At 40.7% G+C, this 26,110-nt stretch overlaps 2 protein-coding genes across 5 annotated transcripts in view; one reads left to right on the plus strand and one right to left on the minus strand.

Moving 5' to 3' along the window:
• The first annotated feature begins 709 nt into the window (after positions 1-709).
• sec61g (SEC61 translocon subunit gamma) lies at positions 710-8,837 on the plus strand. 3 transcript variants are annotated; one of them, XM_061965514.2, is made up of 4 exons: positions 710-898; positions 7,062-7,172; positions 8,363-8,465; positions 8,677-8,837. In XM_061965514.2, the coding sequence occupies exons 1-4, from the start codon at positions 811-813 to the stop codon at positions 8,684-8,686; spliced, it is 312 nt and encodes a 103-aa protein (XP_061821498.1). In that variant the 5' UTR covers positions 710-810; the 3' UTR covers positions 8,687-8,837. The 3 variants fall into 3 exon arrangements, with proteins under 3 accessions (XP_061821498.1, XP_061821500.1, XP_061821499.1); XM_061965516.1 differs by having other exon boundaries at positions 758-890; XM_061965515.1 differs by lacking the exon at positions 710-898 and adding an exon at positions 6,528-6,681.
• Positions 8,838-8,839: 2 nt separating this feature from the next.
• Positions 8,840-26,110, minus strand: part of tpk1 (thiamin pyrophosphokinase 1) — a 109,125-nt gene continuing 91,854 nt past the window's right edge. For both annotated transcript variants that reach the window (XM_061965512.1, XM_061965513.1), the window contains one exon: positions 8,840-11,561. In XM_061965512.1, coding sequence (XP_061821496.1) covers positions 11,413-11,561 — 149 coding nt within the window. In that variant the 3' untranslated portion in view covers positions 8,840-11,412. The remainder of the gene's footprint in view (positions 11,562-26,110) is intronic.

Raw genomic sequence — 26,110 nt, forward strand, 5'->3', positions numbered from 1 at the left:
AATGAATTATTAAACAATAATTCATTTAAAAACTTAATTTAAACATTTAAATCGCATATAAATTGTTTAAATTAAGTTTTTAAATTAATTATTGTTTAATAACTCATTTAAAAACGTAATTTAAACATTTAAATCGCATATAAATTGAGGGATTCAGTCATCAGTATTTCTAAATTTAACCTCAATGTTTTGGTGGTATAGTGGTGAACATAAAAATTAAGTTTTTAAATGAATTATTAAACAATAATTCATTTACAAACTTAATTTAAACCGCATATAAATTGAGGGATTCAGTCAAAAGTATTTCTAAATTTAACCTCAATGTTTTTTAATTACTTTTGAAATGTTTTTATTACATTCCTATACTTTACTTTTGCATTTTTTATTCTTTCATTTTTTATTAACCTCAAACTAAAATGGACTCTTTCTTTTTTAGAAGTTATTGCATAAAGTGTAAACACTGCTCTGTACTTCCATATCAACATTATTTTTTCCATTTTAAAGTTCATCCCACAAATGGACATCTGATTATGCAGCCAGTCAAATGTGCAATGAAACAAAATGCATGTCAATGAAGTCCAAATAAAAACATGCGTTGGTTATGTTAACTAACAAATAATCAAAGCAAGGAGGGAGCGCAGTCGTCACAATCAGTTAGAGACGTCAAAGATCGTGTATTATTTTAAGAGGGCTGCATCGTGTCCTTTCAAACGTGCTCATGGAATCATCGAGAAACTCCAGTGTTAGTCCGAGTTTCAAGGTGTGTTTTTTGGGGTTTTTTTTTTTGCCTCTTATGCATCTTCCTCGAGAATGAGGTGGATATTTTTTTCAGCTGAGGAACATAAACCGTCTGACCAGCAGGATACAGAAAACAAGCAGCGTCCGAAATGGTATAAAGGTAATTGGTTATAAGGGGGCGCCAAACAAAGCCTAAAAGGTTTCGGGGAGATATCGGAGTTATATCCTGATTGGAGTGTTTTGATGATGTGCGAAAAGCATGTGTCTTTATGTGGCAATGGTCAACTGAGGATTGTTAACGCGTCGGTTATATTATTAAGTTACACCAAGACGGCAAGACATTTTTTATTTTTTTTTAATTTTATAAACCTTTATTGATAAATTGCAACATTTACAAAACAATTAGAAATAATAATCTAAGTACAAAAACAGTACAAAACAGCGCCAGGGGATTGTAAACTCAATAAAGTAACTAAAATAGAATGCAAAATATATATATATATATATATATATATATAAAACAAAGTGCAAAGCCATATTCAAAACCGACAAATGCGACACTTCCGGTCCTTTCGATCACAAGAACCTTCCCTGTTGCTGACAGTCCGGCTTTCAAAATAAAAGCACGCCAGTAATATAAAACGTCACCACACTACGGTAGGCAAAGTCGAGTAAACTTAAAAAGGGCGGACAAAATTTGCCTGTTCATGTTGGATAATTTACCCAATTTGCAACTACATCAACAATATGATTTGCCTAAGAAGCTAGACCATACTTGCCAACCTTGAGACCTCCGATTTCGGGAGGTGGGGGGTGGGGGGCGTGGTCGGGGTGGGGCGGGGGCGTGGTTGGAGGCATGGTCGGGGTGGGGGGCGCGGCTAAGAGGGGAGGGGTATATTTACAGCTAGAATTCACCAAGTCAAGTATTTCATATATATATACAGGTAAAGGCCAGTAAATTAGAATATTTTGAAAAACTTGGATTTATTTCAGTAATTGCATTCAAAAGGTGTAACTTGTACATTATATGTATTCATTGCACACAGACTGATGCATTCAAATGTTTATTTCATTTAATTTTGATGACTTGAAGTGGCAACAAATGAAAATCCAAAATTCCGTGTGTCACAAAATTAGAATATTACTTAAAGCTAATACAAAAAAGGGATTTTTAGAAATGTTGGCCAACTGAAAAGTATGAAAATGAAAAATATGAGCATGTACAATACTCAATACTTGGTTGGAGCTCCTTTTGCCTCAATTACTGCGTTAATGCGGCGTGGCATGGAGTCGATGAGTTTCTGGCACTGCTCAGGTGTTATGAGAGCCCAGGTTGCTCTGATAGTGGCCTTCAACTCTTCTGCGTTTTTGGGTCTGGCATTCTGCATCTTCCTTTTCACAATACCCCACAGATTTTCTATGGGGCTAAGGTCAGGGGAGTTGGCGGGCCAATTTAGAACAGAAATACCATGGTCCGTAAACCAGGCACGGGTAGATTTTGCGCTGTGTGCAGGCGCCAAGTCCTGTTGGAACTTGAAATCTCCATCTCCATAGAGCAGGTCAGCAGCAGGAAGCATGAAGTGCTCTAAAACTTGCTGGTAGACGGCTGCGTTGACCCTGGATCTCAGGAAACAGAGTGGACCGACACCAGCAGATGACATGGCACCCCAAACCATCACTGATGGTGGAAACTTTACACTAGACTTCAGGCAACGTGGATCCTGTGCCTCTCCTGTCTTCCTCCAGACTCTGGGACCTCGATTTCCAAAGGAAATGCAAAATTTGCATGGTTGGGTGATGGTTTGGGGTGCCATGTCATCTGTTGGTGTCGGTCCACTCTGTTTCCTGAGATCCAGGGTCAACGCAGCCGTCTACCAGCAAGTTTTAGAGCACTTCATGCTTCCTGCTGCTGACCTGCTCTATGGAGATGGAGATTTCAAGTTCCAACAGGACTTGGCGCCTGCACACAGCGCAAAATCTACCCGTGCCTGGTTTACGGACCATGGTATTTCTGTTCTAAATTGGCCCGCCAACTCCCCTGACCTTAGCCCCATAGAAAATCTGTGGGGTATTGTGAAAAGGAAGATGCAGAATGCCAGACCCAAAAACGCAGAAGAGTTGAAGGCCACTATCAGAGCAACCTGGGCTCTCATAACACCTGAGCAGTGCCAGAAACTCATCGACTCCATGCCACGCCGCATTAACGCAGTAATTGAGGCAAAAGGAGCTCCAACCAAGTATTGAGTGTTGTACATGCTCATATTTTTCATTTTCATACTTTTCAGTTGGCCAACATTTCTAAAAATCCCTTTTTTGTATTAGCCTTAAGTAATATTCTAATTTTGTGACACACGGAATTTTGGATTTTCATTTGTTGCCACTTCAAATCATCAAAATTAAATGAAATAAACATTTGAATGCATCAGTCTGTGTGCAATGAATAAATATAATGTACAAGTTACACCTTTTGAATGCAATTACTGAAATAAATCAAGTTTTTCAAAATATTCTAATTTACTGGCTTTTACCTGTGTGTATATATATATATATATATATATATATATAATAAAATAAATATATATATATATATATATATATATATATATATATATATATATATATATATATATATATATATATATATATATATATATAGCTAGAATTCACTGAAAGTGAAGTATTTTCTTATATATATATATATATATATATATATATATATATATATATATATATATATATATATATATAATAAAGAGGGACAGAGACAGCGCACAGTGCATGTGGATCACATGTTACCATGGCGAGAAAACATGGAGAGACTGCCAGTTATCTAGTCTCCACCAGTTGCAGAAAATGTGCCATCAATACAACTGGACAGTGCTGTTACAGTTCCATCATCAGGACCATCAGTGAGTCAGACACAAACTAGTCTAATCATTGAACCAGATTCAAGGGCTGCTGAGTTGCCATCATCAGAACCCAGATCACCCACAACAAAAACCCCAACAGTGATCCGCAGATACCCAGAAAGGTTTCGAGTACCACAAAAAAAACTGAATCTCTGAAGACAGTATAAAAATCTGTGTTAAAGATGTACAAATACTGTTTGTATAATAAGCATGCTATTGTTTACAAATGAGGGTTAAGAGTTCAGTACTAAAAAAAAAAAGAATGTGGCTTAAGTACAGTTTTTTAATTGAGCTGCTGCATTTTTTGGTTGGGTTGTTTATTTCTGTGATCTATGTTTGTCTGTTGCCATCTCCTGGTGAATGTTGGCTATAGCGTACTGGGGTTACTTTTTGGTTGGCCAACGATTTACGTGGTGTTGCGCACCTGACGTCAAGTGTGTGAGTCTGTTCTGAAGTCTACAGTAAAGAGAAGAACTTCATCCCCTCGCCTGTTTATTGCCTCCAACTCAATATATCACAACAACATTGCTGGAGGGGGCGTGGCCTCCAGGTCCCCCTGAATTTCGGGAGATTTTCAGGAGAAAATTTGTCCCGGGAGGTTTTCGGGAGATGCGCTGAATTTCGGGAGTCTCCCGGAAAATCCGGGAGGGTTGGCAAGTATGAGCTAGACAGGACAAAAAAAAGATACTTTACCCAATTTGGCTATTCTGGAAAATACAAATTAAAAAATTTCCAACTCTTACATACATTGAACTACTCAAAATAATGGTACGTACTATCTCAGAAATGTTTAGGACATATTTCAATTGCTACAGGAGTGAGATTTTGTCTTTTTAGCAAAAAAACAAACAAAAAAAACCCTCGCCAAAAAACAAATACTTTCATGCTATAATAGCATGTGGACAACATAATTAAGTTAATGTATTATATTTCATGTGAAAGTATTTTAGGAAGCAGTTATAGTTAAGTTAAAGTACCAATAATTGTCTCACGCACACTAGGTGTGGCGAAATTATTCTCTGCATTTGACCCTCACCCCCTGGGAGGTGAGGGGAGCAGTGGGCAGCTGTGGTGGCCGCGCCCGGGAATCATTTTTGGTGATTTAACCCCCAATTCTAACCTTTGATGCTGAGTGCCAAGCAGGGAGGTAATGGGTCCCATTTTTAAAGTCTTTGGTATGACTCGGCCGGGGTTTGAACTCACAACCTACCGATCTCAGGGCGGACACTCTAACCAGGTTAACGTTGAGCTAAATAAATTAGTTCCAAAAGTGTGTTGTACTTTAAAAAATCAACTGAAACGGAATAATCTAGTTTTATTGATGACGTTAGAAACATACATCAGTGAATTCAAACTAAAAATAGGGGCACACATTTTTTTCAGGTTTAATACAAACAAATCTATTGGACAAATTATTTATTTTTATCTGTCACTTTCATACATTTTGTTGACCTTTGTTTTTTTCAGATTTAAATTTTATTTTTTACAGTCTCGAATTTTCCACTTTAAATACTCAGTTATTTTTTAATTTAACACCAAACTTTTTTTTTTAAGTTTTAAAGTTGTATTTTTTCAAGTACAGAACTTTTGGCCATAATTATCTCCATGAACAAATGCAATTTTTTCAGTGTTACATATATTAAATCCTTTAAATCGTATGTAATAAATACATGCGATTACATTGATGTGCAGGACACTTTAACAACGCGAAAAATCTAAACGTGGAAAGAAAACGTATAAAGGATGTGTAGTAATAAAGTTAATGTATATATTAATGAAATGAGTGAAAACTAACAGACATTGTATCAGAAACAAAGAAATACCAAATATATAATTAAATGCAGTATGTCATGCCTGATCCAAACATCCCAGAACAAGCTAGTCAGATTACTTCTAGACCTCCACCCCAGATCCCACCTCACTCCTACCCACTTCTCCAAAGTGGGCTGGCTCAGGGTGGAGGACAGAGTAAAACAACTTGCACTGAGCCTGGTCTATAAAATCCGCTACACCTCCCTGATACCGAAGCACATGTCAAACTATGTGGTTATGACTGCCATAACCACACCAGGGGGAGCTCCACTAACCACATTAAACCCAGATTCCGATCTAACAAAGGTCTTAACTCATTCTCTTTCTATGCCACATCAATGTGGAATGCACTCCCAACAGGTGTAAAAGAAAGGGCATCTCTATCCTCCTTCAAAACCGCAATAAAAGTACACCTCCAGGCAACTTCAACCCTAAACTAACACCCTCCCCGGATTGTTAATAATCAAATGTAAACAATCAAATGTAGATACTTTTCTTATGCCTTCTGATCTCTCTCTCTCTCTCGCTCTCTCTCTCTCTCTCTCTCTCTCTCTCTCTCTCTCTCTCTCTCTCTCTCTCTCTCTCTCTCTCTCTCTCTGTCTCTCTGTCTCTCTGTCTCTCTGTCTCTCTGTCTCTCTGTCTCTCTGTCTCTCTGTCTCTCTGTCTCTGTTTCTCTGTCTCTCTCTATGTCCACTACTTGCTGTACATATCCTACCAAGTCAGACCTACACTGTTTCAATATCCATTTCTCTGTTCTTAATTGTTGATGACTGATGATAACAACCAAACCTAACCCCCCCCCCCCCCCACACACACACCCGAATTGTAAATAATGTAAATAATTCAATGTATACACCCTGATGATTATCTTGTGTGATGACTGTATTATGATGATAGTATATATCTGTATCATGAATCAATTTAAGTGGACCCCGACTTAAACAAGTTGAAAAACTTATTCGGGTGTTACCATCTAGTAGTCAATTGTACGGAATATGTACTTCACTGTGCAACCTACTAATAAAAGTCTCAATCAATCAATCAATCAATCGATTCCTTCTTTACCGCTAGATGTCACTGTGGACCAAAGTTTGCGTTTAAGGTGTGAGACGAGTAAGAATTTCGGCGCATGCGCGTATAAAGTATACGTCAGCTTTTTGCCCTCTTTTAAACCCTCATCGCTACGTGGCTGTTACTCTTCCGACGCTCCTCATTAAGCAAGGTAAGAACGACCCTGTTCTACATACATTTTAAAACTATATTGTTCTTATATTACCGAATGTACTCCCAAACAGGTTCAAGTCACATTTTTTGGTTTTCTTTGTTAACAGTGTGTATTCTTTACACAGACCAGTCATTGGTCGTGAGTAACCATATCTCTCCAGCAAACACCGCGTCATACTACTAGCATATATCGAAACAATTGTGTTGTACATTTCACACATTTATAATACGTAGCGGTACGACAACGCTTTATTAATGCTACTGTCATTAGATGTTGGGGGTGTTTAAAGAATGCGGCTTAAGCCACCCGTCAGCGTAACCTCGCAGTGAGTTAGCATGTAGCTAACAGTTTGTGGTGCTATCGCGTTGTGTTTACAGGGAACATCAAGATCAACATGGACCAAGTAATGCAGTTTGTTGAGCCGAGCAGGCAGTTCGTCAAGGACTCCATCAGGCTTGTCAAGAGATGCACAAAACCCGACAGAAAAGGTATGTCTCCTCGACCCAATTTGACAGGATTCAGTCAACTAATCAGGCTATTATTTTACGATCTAAAATCAATGGTTACTATTGTCTACAAGGACAAAGACAATAAATAAAACCACGTGACCCACTTTTTTCCAATTGGGGGGGAACTAAATATTGAAGTGCAATAGTTTCTAACAAGCATTGAGAAACCTTTTGTTTTTTTATTGTTTACCCATTTAGGACAATTAAATTATAAATGTTTCAATTACAACAGTACACAATATTACAGCAATGAAAAATGTTTATTACATTTGCATTATTATGTTATGATTAAATTAGTGCTTAATTTGGCAAGTTAATGTAAACTTGAACTATTCAACCATCCACCCATCATTTTTTTACTGCATGTCCCTTTTTGGGGTCGCGGGGGGTGCTGGAGCCTATCTCGGCTGCATTCGGGTGGTAGGCGGAGTACACCCTGGACAAGTCGCCGCCTCATCGCATTGCCAACACAGATAGACAGACAACATTCACACTCACATTCACACACTAGGGCCAATTTAGTGTTGCCAATCAACCTATCCCCAGGTGCATGTCTTTGGAGGTGGGAGGAAGCCGGAATACCCGGAGGGAACCCACGCAGTCACGGGGAGAACATGCAAACTCCACACAGAAAGATCCACCATACCGTTGTCAAATGCTTACAATTTTGTCCATACAGACAATTGAGTCATTTTGACTGTATATAACAAAGATTTAAAGCCGGACATGGGCATGACATTTGTTTTAATTCGCATTAAGAAACAATAAATTAGATTTGCTGATACCTGCAGAAACCCTGTAATACTGGCACTAAATAACACTTTTTTTAGTTCAAATTACTAATGTCCAATATTGATATTTCTCCTTCTAAATAAAACTTGTACTACTTTTGAAGTATACATTTCTACACTTTTCAAAGAAGTCTGCACTGGAAAATGCATTTACACCTATTGTTGTACTGAAAAAATGTAATCGTGTGTGTATGAATAAGCTGAAATTTGTTTTTGGCTAAACAAACGTGTGATCAGCAAACAACAAACAAGGTTTTGGAGCATCTCTTTTTCATGTGACGTTTTTGCACTGCTTTGACTTATACTTGCGCCGTTACAGTACCTTTTTATGTCGGGATTTAGTTTTTTTTAACAAATATCTTGATCACTGTATACTAGAATTCCAGAAAATCGCAATGGCCACAGCAATTGGATTCGCCATCATGGGATTCATCGGTTTCTTCGTTAAACTGATCCACATCCCCATCAACAACATCATCGTGTAAGTAACCAACACATTGTTTAAATTCTTGTAAGGCTACTTTTGCAGAGAGAAAAAAAGATATCGTCATATTTTAAACATTACAGTAATTGTATTAATATGCGGTTTGATTACTTTGTGGAAAAAATATGGATGCTATAGTAGTAATGCAACATTTTCAATTAGCAAACAAATAAAGAAATGTGTAAAACATAATATTTTTGTCTTGCAGCGGTGGTTAAATTCCAACTAAGCAAGAAGACAAACGTCAGCATCCGGCTTTAGAAGACCGACATGCAACATTCTAAAGGGGGATTGAAGGGGTGACATTTTTTGACATTCTGTAATTAACATTTCTATTTTGCTGTGTAAATAAAAAGCAAAAACAAACAATAGGAACCCAACATTTTCCCTTTATTTCCAGTTTTTCTGGCAACATAAATTCAGTGCACTCCATTGGAATGGGGGAGTTGTATAAAACATTATTTTAGTATAAAACATTATTTTATCAATGCTTCCGTTGTGGTACAGTATGTGAAGTAGAACAGCAGTATATTTGTAATAGTCTACTGTTGATGTATGCACTGCAGGGATGCAACAGTATTGCGGTTTCAAAATCCCCACAATAATGCCGTGATGGGGACTGTATCAAACAAAAACTTGGTAAGTGTAGTTTTTTTCTGGCGCTTTTGGGTTGGCCAGTCTGAAAATAAACTACATCTCCCAAAATCCTTGGCACAGCGCGGACCGGCAAGGTGGGGTGTGGAAAACTAAGGGGGAGGAAATAGAGGTAGCATGCGAGAGAAGTGTTTTCATAGTAGATGAGGACATTTTTTGGGACATTTACTAAAAATCATATAAAATCAGTCAATAATTGAGTTATATTGCTGACAGACAAACCCTAACAAAAACATAACCTTTTTGGTTGAGTTCATCAAGTCTCCGTACCGCAAAACGCGGCACCTTTGTCCCGAGCGTTTCCAAGGCGACAGAGCTGGTGACGGCGCACCGCGCGAAGGGAAAGCACCCGGTAGGGGTTTGGACACTGCACACCACGAGGAATAAGAGTAATATGAGAAGCTACTTGATTGACCTTCAACCGGAAGATATATTTGAAACAAACAAGGGTTCCCGCACTATAGGTTGTATTTACCTGACGTCACATGCCGCTAATTAAACATGCAAGGCCTGATGTGGTGGTCAAGTAAATGCCTTTTGTCAAAATGTTCTGGGCGGCATTTTGCCTTTCTCGAAGAAAAATGCCCCATGCTTGCGTTGTTTTGGCTGTGGGAAACATTCTAATCGCAAAAAGGTTAGTTATTTCAGAGTTCCTTGAGAGGTAATCCAGAAGGGCGAAAGAGTGAAAGATTTTGAGTTTGCCCAAAGGAATGTGGCACGTTATTGACATTTTATTTTTAACACTAATGGCTTTTTTCTGGCCGCTCTTCCATAAAACCCAGCTCTTTGTGTATGGCTTATTGTGGTCTTTTTCACTGACACTCCAGTCTTTGACGTGGAACTCTGCAGCTCCTTCAGGGTTACCTTTGGTCTCTGTTGCCTTATTCGGTCTCTTGAGTCTTGGGTGGGCGGCCCTGTCTTGGCAGGTTTGCTGTGGTCCCATATTCTTTCAATTTGAAGGTAAAATGGATTTTATGGTGCTCCGGGGATCATCAAAGGTGTGGATGTCTTTATAATCCAACCCTAACTATGTGCCTTCTGGAGATAATAGGTTGCACCAGAACATTTTACCGAGCTTCATAACAAAGAGGGTGAATGCATATGCATATGCACATGCCAATTTTAATTTTTAAAATGTAAATTAATTTAAAAAATATATTTTTCTCATTTCACTTAACCAACTTAGGCTATTTTGTGCAGATTCATCACACATTTTGGTTTAAAAACAAGTTACAGGTTGTAATTTAACAAAATAGGTAAAAAGCCAAGAGGGTTGAATACTTTTGCAAGGTGCTGTATACTTTTAGTCTTTAGTAGTTCCCATTTAAGTATTATCTTGATATTTGTATTTTATCTTGTTTCCGAGTTCTTAAAACGCATTTTTGCTATGAGTTTTGGAAAGCATCTATAAAGCACATTTGAGCAAAACCCAAGTTCATCTTTTACCAAAGGCAGCAATCATAAATTAAGCTTTCAGCACATACACTATTTTGACATCTCGACGGCGGAAGCCATGCGTACTCGTGACAACATGTGTGACAAGGCAACATGCAGTTGCACAGAGCTGTGATCACTTCTCCGTCTTCTATCATAAGCAGCCAGGTCTTCAGTGGTGTCTCCGATTATCTTTGAATGGTTAACATAATGTGAAAATAAAAAAACAGTGAATCAAGGCCATCGAGTGCTACTCCAAGGACGCGTCCTCACAAGACGCAAGGTTAAATCATGATATTACAACTGTACCTGAGCATTAACGATGCATGATTTATCTGGGAGAATCTTAATACCAATTTCCTTGACCAAGCCACACATTAAGAAGTTGTTGGCCTCCGTGCTTTTCCAAGTTGTTATCTGTCATGTAGGAGTTCAATCTGTTGCGGATAAACCTTGATCACTCGACAAAAGTATAGATAGATTCTATTGCACAGTTAGATTTTTTTCTTGTATCTACAGGTACTTTAAGCGGTAAGATCTAGACCCGGGGGTTTCTTAGTTTGCACACTGTTTGCTGCACGGTTACCAAATTGTGAATATCTTATTCTTGCACTTAAAATACATGTTCGTATAGAAACAAACTAATTATAGAGTATTTGAGTTTGGTTTGTGTCCAATTGCAGCAAGTGTTTATCCTAAACATTCCTGCCACTTCATCAATAACATCGTACTGTGGCCTTATTACCGTGACAATATCTTACCATGGAGTCTTGATATTGTTACATCCCTGTTGCACTGTCCTAAAAAGTCCAGCAGTGTTTTGTGTAGCAAAATCTGTACAAGTTTCAACAGTTGGTCAACATTCTAGCTCTCTGTGGATGCCCATACTCCAAAGCAAAGGCTGCTCTGTTGTCACAGTCACACACTTCCTGCCCTCTCCGGGGCACACAGGCTGGTAGGTGTTGGAGGTGCTCACCAGCTTCCCGAACTGAAGCACTTGGTTATCTGGATGGCGGGAACAGGAAGAAGTTAGCACATTTCAAACAAAGTACTATTGGGGGTGCAAATGAGAATGCAAATAACTGATAATATTTAGATCCCTTGTCTTAAAAAGGTAAGTCACTTTTTCCAGCCACTACGGACATTATACAAAAACATTGCAAACTTTGCATTTATTGTGGCTCTAAAATATTAGTGTCAGCTGGACATTTGCTTGTTTACATTTTATGTATGGCTAATTTAGGATTATTACTTGTAAACAAATACAGGTGATCATAAATACTGTTTTATTTTATTAGCAGTTGCATAAACGTGTTTATTTTTTAAATTTGTTTTGCAGGTGTTTAGCATATTAAATGTCACAGTAATAACGCAGCAAAAAATTTTGACACAGACTGCCCTCAAGTGGCCGATTGGCAGTACTGCAGCAGATTGCCCATATGCGGCATCATACAGGCAGGCAGCCTGGTCTTAATAAAATTCAATCATACACACTCTTGCACTGCACATTAATCTAAAATTCTGAGTTCATATCACAAATGTTATTTTATGAGGTTCAAAACAGTAAATAAATTGAGTACGTGCGTCTGATGATGGCGAAAGTGACACAACAAAAGCCGGACAGAATGGTCAAACGGCGACCTCTTGTGGTCAAACTAGGACGCGCAGGAGTATTAAGGAGCGCCAACAGGACTAATTTAATTTATACATCCAAAATCTAAAGAGGACGGTTTCGAAATTTACGTGTCACGATTCCATTTTGCATGGCTTTACAAAATTATTTCCCTCTCCGCCCCACAAAATTAGATCTGTTAAATAATGTAAAAGCAATTTCCGACTAGCGCTACGGAGTCATTTAAAAAGTTTTACACAGGCCTCCATTTTTAATTTACTGTACTATTGACTCCCTGAAAACAGCTTTTAAAGCATTTCTGCATACGAGATTGTATTTTGTGTTTAAACTAATTGCATGCATTAAAAATATTACATCAAGCCGGCAATAAAAAATTGAATATTTGGCTTTTACCAAACCCCCAGATAACTCAAGTGGCGTTTAAAAAAAAAAAAGTTTACTTTGCGCTTAGTTTTTGTTTTTAGCTGTAAAACCCATCATACACAAAGCAAGCACTTTAAACCACCTCTGGGACACAAGTCACATTAGAATACACAACTTAATCACAATGAAAAAGTTGCAAAGAAAAGGAAGAACAAAGTCAGCAGAGAATGAAAACAATCACTTGTCCACAGGCGTAAAATGGCTACAAACAGCCTTTTCCTGCTTCAAAGACTGTAAAACAATCATTGTGTTCAAGCTGGCTGATACCAAACACAATGCAGAAAAAGTCACTTAATAATTGAGCTAGCACGGAGCCCAAAACAAAGTGTAGGAAGACAAATATGAAAGAAATGTGTTGTCGGTGCAGGGAAACCTTCAGTGTTAAGTCTACTGAGACATTTAAATGGCTTCATTAGTAATCCTCTCCTCGGTTGATACTGATCAATAGCGGGGGTTCCAAATGAGCGTCACACTCCTCCAGCGATAACAATGAGGATGTTTGCTGCCTGTAATTGCATCTGGGCGACGTATTTACACAGCAAATTACCCCGAGGAGAAGAGTGTAAAGGTAGAGAAGGGGATTATGGGTATTTGGGGTCACCGTGAAGGAGCTACAGTAATCAAATGCAACAACGTTAGCAGACTAAAGTCAAGCTGTTAAATACGAAATAAGACTCAAGGTAATGCAACACCATGGAACATGATAACCATAGAGGCATAAATACAACATAGCTGATCAGTATTCGTTACTGGAAGAGTTTGAGAAATCCTACTAAGACCTGACGAGATAACAATTATTTCAGAACACTTTCCATAGAGTAAATCTTTTTTGATATTTTATTTTTTATTGTATAGCGATATTACTTTGTATTTAATAACACATTAACAGCAATAAACGTGGAATTATACCAGAAGTAGATCTGTTTGAGAAATCCTACTAAGACCTGACGAGATAACAATTATTTCAGAACACTTTCCATAGAGTAAATCTTTTTTGATATTTTATTTTTTATTGTATAGCGATATTACCTTGTATTTAATAACACATTAACAGCAATAAACGTGGAATTATACCAGAAGTAGATCTGGCTATGGCAGTATGTGCATGAAAGACACAACCAACAGAAATATAGCTCAAGTATGTAAAATTACATATAAAATAATGCATTAATATTTAACAAATGTGTAAATATTTTTAATTAGTACTATAATTACCTATGAACAATTTAAAAAGACCACAATTCAGATCAATCCGAATATGTTCAATAATCATGTGTTTATATTCCAGATAATGTCCAAATTTTATACGAAAGGTAAATAAAAGGTGGATATGTCCAAAGGGGAAAAAAAGTATTGGATATTTCCTATTGCAGTGAAACAATTCAAAACTGCAATGTGGTTTGAGCATTCATTGAAAAAGTAAACAAAACACAATAAATTGGCGAAAAACTATGAAAAAAATGTTCTTTAGACACTAGATTTTTAGGGATAATGTTTGGCTACAATAAAAAAATAAAATGGCATGTTCGTTTTGAAAATATGGTCATAAATCTGCTACGATGACGGCGTTTGTCGTCGCTAAACCCCACTATAAGACTATTACAAGGGACATGTTGACTGACGTCTGATTGTATCCATGGGGTGATTCAGTCCATCAAAGTATAAAGAGCAAACACCTGCAGAGCACGACGACCAAGTTGATGATCAGCTACAGCAGTGACCGGTCGCCATAATCATGTGGTTGTGGCCCTAAACAACCGCAAAGAGTGGCCCATGTTTAAATGTTTTTTCATGGTATCGGAAGGTCTACAACAAACATATTTTGATGTACTGCTGCATATGACACTAAAATAGTTTAGCCGTTTGTGTAAGTAACAACTGGATTTAGTTATTGTATGAATAAAAAGTCTAAATTGAGAACCTCTGTGGTCTGAAAATGAAGGAATGATAGACGTAAAAAATAAACAGCAAACACGTGATAACACTGGCAAAAAAAGAATTAATTGGTATTAATGGGCTTTATTTTTATTAAGGTGACAAAATAAAATATGTGGACACACGTAATGTTTGTCCACATATTTTATTTTGTCACCTTAATAAAAATAAAGCCCATTAATACTGAGCTAGTGCGCGAGGTAGAGAAGTTCCGGTTGGATATAGTTGGACTCACCTCGACGCACAGGAAGGGCTCTGGAACCAGTTCTCTCGAGAGGGGCTGGACTCTCTTCCACTCTGGCGTTGCCAGCAGTGAGAGGCGACGGGCTGGGGTGGCAATTCTTGTTGCCCCCCGGCTCAGAGCCTGCATGTTGGAGTTCAACCCGGTGGACGAGAGGGTAGCTTCCCTCCGCCTTCGGGTGGGGGGACGGGTCCTGACTGTTGTTTGCGCTTACGCGCCAAACGGCAGCTCAGAATACCCACCCTTTTTGGATTCACTCGAGGGAGTACTTGAGAGTGCTCCCCCGGGTGATTCCCTCGTTCTACTGGGGGACTTCAACGCTCATATTGGCAACGACAGTGAAACCTGGAGAGGCGTGATTGGGAAGAATGGCCGCCCGGATCTGAACCCAAGTGGTGTTTTGTTATTGGACTTTTGTGCCCGTCACGGATTGTCCATAACGAACACCATGTTCAAGCATAAGGGTGTCCATATGTGCACTTGGCACCAGGACACCCTAGGCCGCAGTTCTATGATCGACTTTGTAGTTGTGTCATCGGATTTGCGGCCTCATGTTTTGGACACTCGGGTGAAGAGAGGGGCGGAGCTTTCTACCGATCACCACCTGGTGGTGAGTTGGCTGCGATGGTGGGGGAGGATGCCGGACAGACCTGGCAGGCCCAAACGCATTGTGAGGGTTTGCTGGGAACGTCTGGCAGAGTCTCCTGTCAGAGAGAGTTTCAATTCCCACCTCCGGAAGAACTTTGAACATGTCACGAGGGAGGTGCTGGACATTGAGTCCGAGTGGACCATGTTCCGCACCTCTATTGTCGAGGCGGCTGATTGGAGCTGTGGCCGCAAGGTAGTTGGTGCCTGTCGTGGCGGTAATCCTAGAACCCGTTGGTGGACACCGGCGGTGAGGGATGCCGTCAAGCTGAAGAAGGAGTCCTATCGGGTTCTTTTGGCTCATGGGACTCCTGAGGCAGCGGACAGGTACCGACAGGCCAAGCGGTGTGCGGCTTCAGCGGTTGCGGAGGCAAAAACTCGGACATGGGAGGAGTTCGGGGAAGCCATGGAAAACGACTTCCGGACGGCTTCGAAGCGATTCTGGACCACCATCCGCCGCCTCAGGAAGGGGAAGCAGTGCACTACCAACACCGTGTATGGTGCGGATGGTGTTCTGCTGACCTCGACTGCGGAAGTGGTGGATCGGTGGAGGGAATACTTCGAAGACCTCCTCAATCCCACCTACACGTCTTCCTATGAGGAAGCAGTGCCTGGGGAATCTGTGGTGGGCTCTCCTATTTCTGGGGCTGAGGTTGCTGAGGTAGTTAAAAAGCTCCTCGGTGGCAAGGCCCCGGGGGTGGATGAGATCCGCCCGGAGTTCCTTAAGGCTCTGGATGCTGTAGGGCTGTCTTGGTTGACAAGACTCTGCAGCATCGCGTGGACATCGGGGGCAGTACCTCTGGATTGGCAGACCGGGGTGGTGGTTCCTCTCTTTAAAAAGGGGAACCGGAGGGTGTGTTCTAACTATCGTGGGATCACACTCCTCAGCCTTCCCGGTAAGGTCTATTCAGGTGTACTGGAGAGGAGGCTACGCCGGATAGTTGAACCTCGGATTCAGGAGAAACAGTGTGGTTTTCGTCCTGGTCGTGGAACTGTGGACCAGCTCTATACTCTCTGCAGGGTCCTTGAGGGTGCATGGGAGTTTGCCCAACCAGTCTACATGTGCTTTGTGGACTTGGAGAAGGCATTCGACCGTGTCCCTCGGGAAGTCCTGTGGGGAGTGCTCAGAGAGTATGGGGTTTCGGACTGTCTGATTGTGGCGGTCCGCTCCCTGTATGATCAGTGTCAGAGCTTGGTTCGCATTGCCGGCAGTAAGTCGGACGCGTTTCCGGTGAGGGTTGGACTCCGCCAAGGCTGCCCTTTGTCACCGATTCTGTTCATAACTTTTATGGACAGAATTTCTAGGCGCAGTCAAGGCGTTGAGGGGATCCGGTTTGGTGGCTGCAGGATTAGGTCTCTGCTTTTTGCAGATGATTTGGTCCTGATGGCTTCATCTGGCCAGGATCTTCAGCTCTCACTGGATCGGTTCGCAGCTGAGTGTGAAGCGACTGGGATGAGAATCAGCACCTCCAAGTCCGAGTCCATGGTTCTCGCCCGGAAAAGGGTGGAGTGCCATCTCCGGGTTGGGGAGGAGATCTTGCCCCAAGTGGAGGAGTTCAAGTACCTCGGAGTCTTGTTCACGAGTGAGGGAAGAGTGGATCGTGAGATCGACAGGCGGATCGGTGCGGCGTCTTCAGTAATGCGGACGCTGTATCGATCCGTTGTGGTGAAGAAGGAGCTGAGCCGGAAGGCAAAGCTCTCAATTTACCGGTCGATCTACGTTCCCATCCTCACCTATGGTCATGAGCTTTGGGTTATGACCGAAAGGACAAGATCACGGGTACAAGCGGCCGAAATGAGTTTCCTCCGCCGGGTGGCGGGGCTCTCCCTTAGAGATAGGGTGAGAAGCTCTGTCATCCGGGGGGAGCTCAAAGTAAAGCCGCTGCTCCTCCACATCGAGAGGAGCCAGATGAGGTGGTTCGGGCATCTGGTCAGGATGCCACCCGAGCGCCTCCCTAAGGAGGTGTTTAGGGCATGTCCGACCGGTAGGAGGCCACGAGGAAGACCCAGGACACGTTGGGAAGACTATGTCTCCCGGCTGGCCTGGGAACGCCTCGGGATCCCCCGGGAGGAGCTGGACGAAGTGGCTGGGGAGAGGGAAGTCTGGGCTTCCCTGCTTAGGCTGCTGCCCCCCCGACCCGACCTCGGATAAGCGGAAGAAGATGGATGGATGGACGTAATGTTTGACGTTAAAGATCACATTTTGGCACATATGCATGTACAAGTGATATTTCTCCTCATAAACATGTGTCCTCCAAATGTAGCGTCTGTGCTGTGACATCATTTGAAATCTTATAAATCATAGAAACCAGATCTAAGCTCCAAATGTTGCATTCATACGTTTATCAAAAAATGTACCTGGAAGCTGTAATGGCAGGAAGGCACAATGGGTTTATACACTGAAATTAAACAATCAATGGACTATGATATGAACAGAAAACAGTGAAGGTAAGACAAGATTCATAATCATAAAAGGTTATTTTGGCTTCATACAGGGAGTTTTAGCAAACAAATGCTTGTGTTAGCATAAAGCAAGGCAAAGTGTGTCATTATTTTGTACCATCACCAGCAAAAGTAACCTGGTTATAGCAGTGCAATTTCCCATCAGTGTCCTTACATATTTATATTTATATATAACCGTTATTTATGGGCCGTGACGTAAGTGGAAGGCTCGCATCTTGCACTGTCAGCACCATCTGCTCGGCCATGATAGCCAATTCTATTAAATGTTTATGATACCACGACTGGGTCGGTCGAAGAGCGCCAGGTGGAAAAATACTCGTTTGTGGCTTAAGTTGACAGAAGATACAGGAAAAGAAGTCTCTGGTGGGAAGGAGGCTTGTCTTTGGGTTTAGGGGATTTCTTGTGTTTGAATTGTTGCTTACAGGAGGAAAAGCTAATAGGCGGCTCGAAGCAAAATATGACAACACCTTTCATATATCTCAACCATATTTTGTAAGACCATTTTAAAATGGGTTACTAAGGCTCCTAATTTAGCTGCTGACTTATGCGGTCACACAGCATTACCATATTTTCCGGGCTGATACTTATGTCGCACCCACCAAATTTTCAAAAAAACAAATGTTTACGTGTATTTTATGACATATGTATTGTTTATATATATATTAATAAGTGGAACCGAAGGGTGTGTTCCAACTATTGTGGGATCACACTCCTCAGCCTTCCCAGTAAGGTCAATTCAGGTGTACTGGAGAGGAGGCTACGTCGGATAGTCGAACCTCGGATTCAGGAGGAGCAGTGTGGTTTTCGTCCTGGTCATGGAACTGTGGACCAGCTTTATACTCTCGGCAGGGTCCTTGAGGGTGCATGGGAGTTTGCCCAACCAGTCTACATGTGCTCTGTGGACTTGGAGAAGGCATTCCACCGTGTCCCTCGGGAAGTCCTGTGGGGAGTGCTCAGAGAGTATGGGGTATCAGACTGTGATTGTGGCGGTCCGCTCCCTCTATGGTCAGTGTCAGAGCTTGGACCGCATTGCCGCAGTAAGTCTGATTCGTTTCCAGTGAGGGTTGGACTCCGCCAGGGCTGCTATTTGTCACCGATTCTGTTTACAACTTTTATGAACAGAATTTTTAGGCGCAGTCGGGACGTTGAGTGGATCCGGTTTGGTGGCTGCAGGATTAGTTCTCTGCTTTTTGCAGATTATGTTCTGCTGGCTTCACCTGGCCAGGATCTTCAGCTCTCACTGGATCGGTTCGCAGCTGAGTGTGAAGTGACTGGGATGAAAATCAGCACTCCCAAGTCCAGAGTCCATGGTTCTTGCCCGGAAAAGGGTGGAGTGCCATCTGCAGGTTGGGGATAAGATTCTACCCCAGGTGGAGGAGTTCATTACCTCAGAGTCTTGTTCACGAGTGAGGGAAGAGTGAATCGTGAGATCGACAGGCGGATCGGTGCAGCGTCTGCAGTGATGCGTACCCTCTATCGGTCTGTCGTGGTGAAGAGCTGAGCCGAAAGGCAAAGCTCTCAATTAACCGGTCGATCTACGTTCCCATCCTCACTTATGGTCATGAACTTTGGGTCATGACCGAAAGGACAAAATCACGGGTACAAGCTGCCAAAATGAATTTCCTCTGTCAAGTGGCGCAGCTCTCCCTTATAGATAAGGTGAGACGCTCTTGTCATTCGGGAGGAGCTCAAAGTAAAGCCGCTGCTCCTCCATGTCGAGAGGAGCCAGATGAGGTTGTTCGGACATCTGGTCAAAATGCCCCCCGAACGCCTCACTGAGGAGGTGTTTAGGGCACGTCCAACTGGTAGGAGACCACGGGGAAGACGCAGGACACGGTGGAGAGACTGTCTACCAGCTGGCTTGGGAACGCCTTGGGATCCCCTGGGAAAAGTTGGACGAAGTAGCTGGGGAGAGGTAAGTCTGGGCTTCTATGCTTAGGCTGCTGCCCCCGGGACCCGACTTAGGATAAGGGGAAAAAGATGGATGAACGGATGAACATATCAGCCGCACCAGATTAACTGTAGATATATACCGGTACAAAAGATATTAGTAAATGTTTATTTACATACTATAATTGTTTCCGAACAATGCCTGTAACACGGCAGTATAACAGATGATCAAACAAAATATAAGCATCATCATAAACCCACTAGCCGTGAAAGCTAGGTCCTGAATCAGCTAAACAGATTCAATAACTCCTAACTAACTCAGTTTTGGTGAATTTGTGACTCTGGAACAATACAAAAAGAATGCCATTGTAAGTTAATAATACAAACACAGACACTCGTAAATGTGTTAGCTTTATTAGCTAATGCTAATAAAGCTAACTTGATTACATTTCGATAGCATGTACGAATATGCATGAAAACAGTATGTGTGAATTTTTTACTTCTATTGTAAAACTAAAACGTTGCTTGGAGTGATGAATGAAGAATCCTTTCGTGCAGAAACGCTATGGACGAATACCTCAGATTCAAGGACTGAAAGGGGAATTACATTTTCAACCCGCAGCAGTAAGCGAAATTGTCAAAAAGATTGGGCCGTACCACAAACAATCACACACCTTTTCAGTGTCTTGTCGGTGTAATATGAAATACAAAACATGGCCGTTAGCAAAGAAATATCCATAAATTTGCTGCGCCGTTTTATAAGCCGCAGAGTTCAAACCATGGGAAAAATGTAGCGGCTTACAGTCCGGAAAATACAGTAGAGTAAGTAAAGTCAAGGGTGAAAAATAACCAAATAAACAAAATCTACTATTGACTGATTTAATTTTTTGGGTTTTTGCTCTTAAAGCTGTCTTGTGTCCAGTGAATTATTTTCTGAGTTAAAAAACAAAAACAACCCGAAAATATTTGGTGGTGATTAATAAAACCCCCGATCCAACCACCAGAGTATCGATACCATGCTTGGTATCGTTACTGTCGATATTTGTATTGATCCGCCCATATTCAAGAGCTCTAGCTGAGCGTTTAGCATGAATCCTTGTATCCTCCTACGGTGTGTAGCGTAGCATGTTTAGCTAGTCTTCGTTCTCCAGTGATAATGTTACATGTAAGAAATTTAGTTTATTTGCCGCCATGGAGGCGAGGATTAGTGACTTAAAAGCGGCTTCGCATTGTGGAGGGACGTTAGCGACGACGCTACATTGCGTTCGCATTAAATTTACAGCTAGAATGTGTCCTCATCATTCATTAATCACAATTACAGGTGAGTACCTTTCACATTTGAACTGATACCGATACTCAACGGTGCCAATTTTTGGTACATTTGTGTGTTTTAGGAAATGTTAATTGTTTAATAAAAACCTGACTTTTTAATGTAACATTAAAAAAACTAGTGTCTTATAGTGACTGTGCTGTGCAGTTGTTATATCTTGTTTTCTTATTACATTTCTGAGTCTCATTTGCAAGTATTGTAGACTTTGCATGCAGTATATTGTTTATACCGCGCAAACCCAGGAAAATATTTATGTCCAGGCTGGATAAGAAAAAAGGCGCATGAAGAAAAGTTTTAGAAGAGGAGAAGGTCAGGTGTTTTTAAAAAAAGATCAGAAAAGTGGAGATGTCTGCCTGCGGCAGGGCTGTTGGCTAAAGACCTCACTGAGCCGAGCGTGTCACATGCGTCTAGCCGTTTGACAAGGAGATAAAACGTACACATCACTTGCAATCATACAAAAATGCGACTGAACGTTGAACACGACGCCCCAGCTGCCATACTTCATCTCAGCATCAGCGGGTGTGGAGACAAGAAATGTCTAATTTATCGCTCTGAAGTTGAACAAAATGCTTTTTCCTCCAGTTTGAGAAAGGGATCTGTGAACATGACTGCAGAAACACGTCAAAAAAGAGGATATTCCCTGCTACTTTAGGACAGACTGGTTGTGTTTATAAATCATGTCATTGTACACACATAGTTTGTTTTGTAAAGACAACACAAAACATCATTGAGATGCTTAATTAGCTTTGTAGGGATGTGCCGATTAATCAACCACTGATACGTATCAGCCATTCTTTTAATCCTTTCGGGCTGGCACAATTTTAGTCCCCCGGCTGAGAAGCGGCTAGCAGCTAATCATATCTCTCCATACACAGTGTGGAGCCACTTCCCTACTGTAAGCTGACAATAATCACCTCCATTAAAGTATCTTAAGTATTATCAAATATCGCACCGAGAGCAAGCATGCTGATCGCCAATTTATTGATTGATTGATACTTTTATTAGTAGATTGCACATTGAAGTACATATTCCGTACAATTGACCACTAAATGGTAACACTCGAATACGTTTTTCAACTTGTTTAAGTCGGGGTCCACGTAAATCAATTCGAAGCTAAGCTAGCTTGAAACAATACCAATAAATAAGTTCCAACAGCAATTGTGGTGTCACCATCGTCACAGTCAGTACAAAACATGTAAAAGGAAGGTGGATCAATCCATAAATTGGTGGTGTTGATACCAAGGGTAGTATCAGTATAAGATCGATACTAGAGTGGTTAGGTTCATATTTTTCAAAATGTTTTTTTGTTTTTGTCCATGTTTACAAACTCAAGGAATAATACCCTGGACACAAGAGGACTTAAGGATTTAAATACGTAGTGGATAATAGTTGTGCTTTTGTTTAGTTATTGTGTATTATTTACTTTGTTTTGATCCAGCAATTGTACATAAAAGAAAATCAGGAACTAGTTTCAATAGTGTGTTGTTAAACTGTCAACACTCATCATACAAACCCCGTTTCCATATGAGTTGGGAAATTGTGTTAGATGTAAATATAAACGGAATACAATGATTTGGAAATCCTTTTCAACCCATATTCAATTGAATGTACTACAAAGACAACATATTTGATGTTCAAACTCATAAACTTATTTTTTTTTTGCAAATAATAATTAACTTAGAATTTCATGGCTGCAACACGTGCCAAAGTAGTTGGGAAAGGGCATGTTCACCACTGTGTTACATGGCCTTTACTTTTAACAACACTCAATAAACGATTGGGAACTGAGGAAACTAATTGTTGAAGCTTTGAAAGTGGAATTCTTTCCCATTCCTGTTTTATGTAGAGCTTCAGTCGTTCAACAGTCCGGGGTCTCCGCTGTCGTGTTTTACGCTTCATAATGCGCCACACAAAGACGACGCTTAGATGGCAGCATATGTTGTTCCAAAACCTGTATGTACCTTTTCAGCTTGTCTTCACAGATGTGTAAGATACCCATGCCTTGGGCACCAATGCACCCCCATACCATCACAGATGCTGGCTTTTGAACTTTGCGTCGATAACAGTCTGGATGGTTCGCTTCCCCTTTGGTCCGGATGACACGATGTTGAATATTTCCAAAAACAATTTGAAATGTGGACTCGTCAGACCACAGAACACTTTTCCACTTTGCATCAGTCCATCTTAGATGATCTCGGGCCCAGAGAAGCCGGCGGCGTTTCTGGATGTTGTTGATAAATGGCTTTCGCTTCGCATAGTAGAGCTTTAACTTGCACTTACAGATGTAGCGACCAACTGTATTTAGTGACAGTGGTTTTCTGAAGTGTTCCTGAGCCCATGTGGTGATATCCTTTAGAGACTGATGTCGGTTTTTGATACAGTGCCGTCTGAGGGATTGAAGGTCACGGTCATTCAATGTTGGTTTCCGGCCATGCCGCTTACGTGGAGTGATTTCTCCAGATTCTCTGAACCTTTTGATGATATTATGGACTGTAGATGTTGAAATCCCTAAATTTCTTGCAATTGCACTTTGAGAAAGGTTGTTCTTAAACTGTTTGACTATTTGCTCACGCAGTTGTGGACAAAGGGGTGTACCTCGCCCTATCTTTTCTTGTGAAACACTGAGCATTTTTTGGGAAGCTGTTTTTATACCCAATCATGGCACCCACCTGTTCCCAATTAACCTGCACACCTGTGGGATGTTTCAAATAAGTGTTTGATGAGCATTTCTCAACTTTATCAGTATTTATTGCCACCTTTCCCAACTTCTTTGTCACGTGTTGCTGGCATCAAATTCTAAAGTTAATGATTTGCAAAAAAAAACGTTTATCAGTTTGAACATCAAATATGTTGTCTTTGTAGCATATTCAACTGAATATGGGTTGAACATGATTTGCAAATCATTGTATTCCGTTTATATTTACATGTAACTCAATTTCTCAACTCATATGGAAACGGGGTTTGTACATACAGTACATTGGAAATGTTACAGGTCATACATGCAGGGGCGCCGAAAAGGGGGGGGGTAAAGGAGACGGATTCTAGGGGCCCATGATGGAGGGGGGCCCAGAGAGGCCCCTAATGATGATGAAATTATAATACAGAAAAAATAATGACACTGTGTTGGGGGCCCTGTAAAGATTCTTTTCATGGGGCCCAAAATCCCTAGCGGCGCCCCTGCATACATGTGATCAGTATCGGAATTGATATCAGCCGATCTCAGTCCTGGATGATTGCTATCGGAATCTGCAGCATAAAACACTGACTTTGACTGAGTATGATTCATTTCAACAGTCTCTAACATTGGACTTATGCCTGTCTGCCTTAAAAATGTGCTCGTTAAGTCAACAAACCATATTAACATCAACAATACACAGATGTAATGTTTAGAGAAAAAACTAGCCCAAATTTGTTTAAGAATACATTATTCAAAGCAACTGACAGGCTCCAGCACCCCCCGCTACCCTGAACGGGACAAGCGGTAGCAAAATGGATGGATGGATAGCTGTTATTTGTGGTTTTAGATTAACAGTAGAAGTACTTCTTTTTCCTGTAATCTGTAAATCCAAATAATCTTTCTAGACACTCAACAATATCAACACCAAACACATTATTGTAGATTTTACATGCACTACACAATGTGAAATACATACAATGAACATTGCATGATCACTGAAGACTCTTTTTGGCGAACGCGGCAATTAATTTCTCACCTTCTTTATCAAAGTGCTGGCACTTACAACTTTCATTGGCAAACAGAGGTATTAGTTTGAGTGCAATGTTTGGTCGTACGGTTTATGAAAACGGGGACTATATTTTTGCAAAATATTGAGTCAAATTTGGGCGTACGAGAACCCAGTTACCGCTGTCTAATTGTAAAATTAGTAACTTTTTTCCTTAGAATTTACTGAAAATAACATTAAAAAACCAAATGAACACCTAAAATGATTGAAACAGTACTATTTGAACATGTTAAGTATTTCCTATGTTAATTTTTTCATCATCCAATTTTGTATGTATTATAAACCAGTAGTACCATACACTTAACCATAAGGCCTGGGATCATTGTTGGGCCACCCAAAAATATGTTTCGATTTATCTGTACAGTGGTAGTCAGTTGTAATACACCTTTCCACCACTTGTAGCAGCAATGACAATATCAAACAAACTGAAGTCTGGTGCTAAAGTCATAGAGAAGTTTCTTAAGCGCAAACATGATTATAAAGTGGTGAAGCTGGGTTTTCATTTGCACTTTAATTTGATCTACAATTCGGTTTATTATTTCTTATTTATTTTAGCACAACATATATTGCTATATTTCTTCTCAGTTTTTACAAGTCCCTTCTTATGCAGGATATTTGGTTAGTACTTATTTTTCTATTCAGCCTGACATAAGCCTAAAGTTTGTGTTAAACAATAATCCTTTTTTTTACATCATTTGACAAGGTTGTAAACTGTAAGTGGGCTAGATATAATTATTGAATATGAGTTTGCATGTTCTCCCCGTGACTGCGTGGTTTCCCTCTGGGTACTCCGGCTTCCTCCCACCTCCAAAGACATGCACCTGGGGATAGGTTGATTGGCTAGTATGTGAATGTGAGTGTGAATGTTGTCTGTCTATCTGTGTTGGCCCTGCGATGAGGTGGCGACTTGTCCAGGGTGTACCCCGCCTTCCGCCCGAATGCAGCTGAGATAGGCTCCAGCACCCCCCGCGACCCCGAAAGGGATAAGCGGTAGAAAATGGATGGATGGATTAAAATCAAGAGTAAGATTACTAATTCAGTGTTAATATTTGAGTTAGTGGAAAAAGTTGGGCCCCGAGTTCAAAAAGGTTAAGAACCCCTGCAATAAACTATATACCTACTGTATATAAAATTGGAAGAATTTCAAAGTTTGATTCCCCATTGGTGATTGTCTTACAATTCACTGTGGATGTTGTTTTTGTGTACGCCGACACAATGAGCAGACATACATAAGGCTCTAATCATACTCAT

Source organism: Nerophis lumbriciformis, linkage group LG07, assembly GCF_033978685.3.
Source record: "Nerophis lumbriciformis linkage group LG07, RoL_Nlum_v2.1, whole genome shotgun sequence".
NCBI classification, from domain to species: domain Eukaryota; kingdom Metazoa; phylum Chordata; class Actinopteri; order Syngnathiformes; family Syngnathidae; genus Nerophis; species Nerophis lumbriciformis.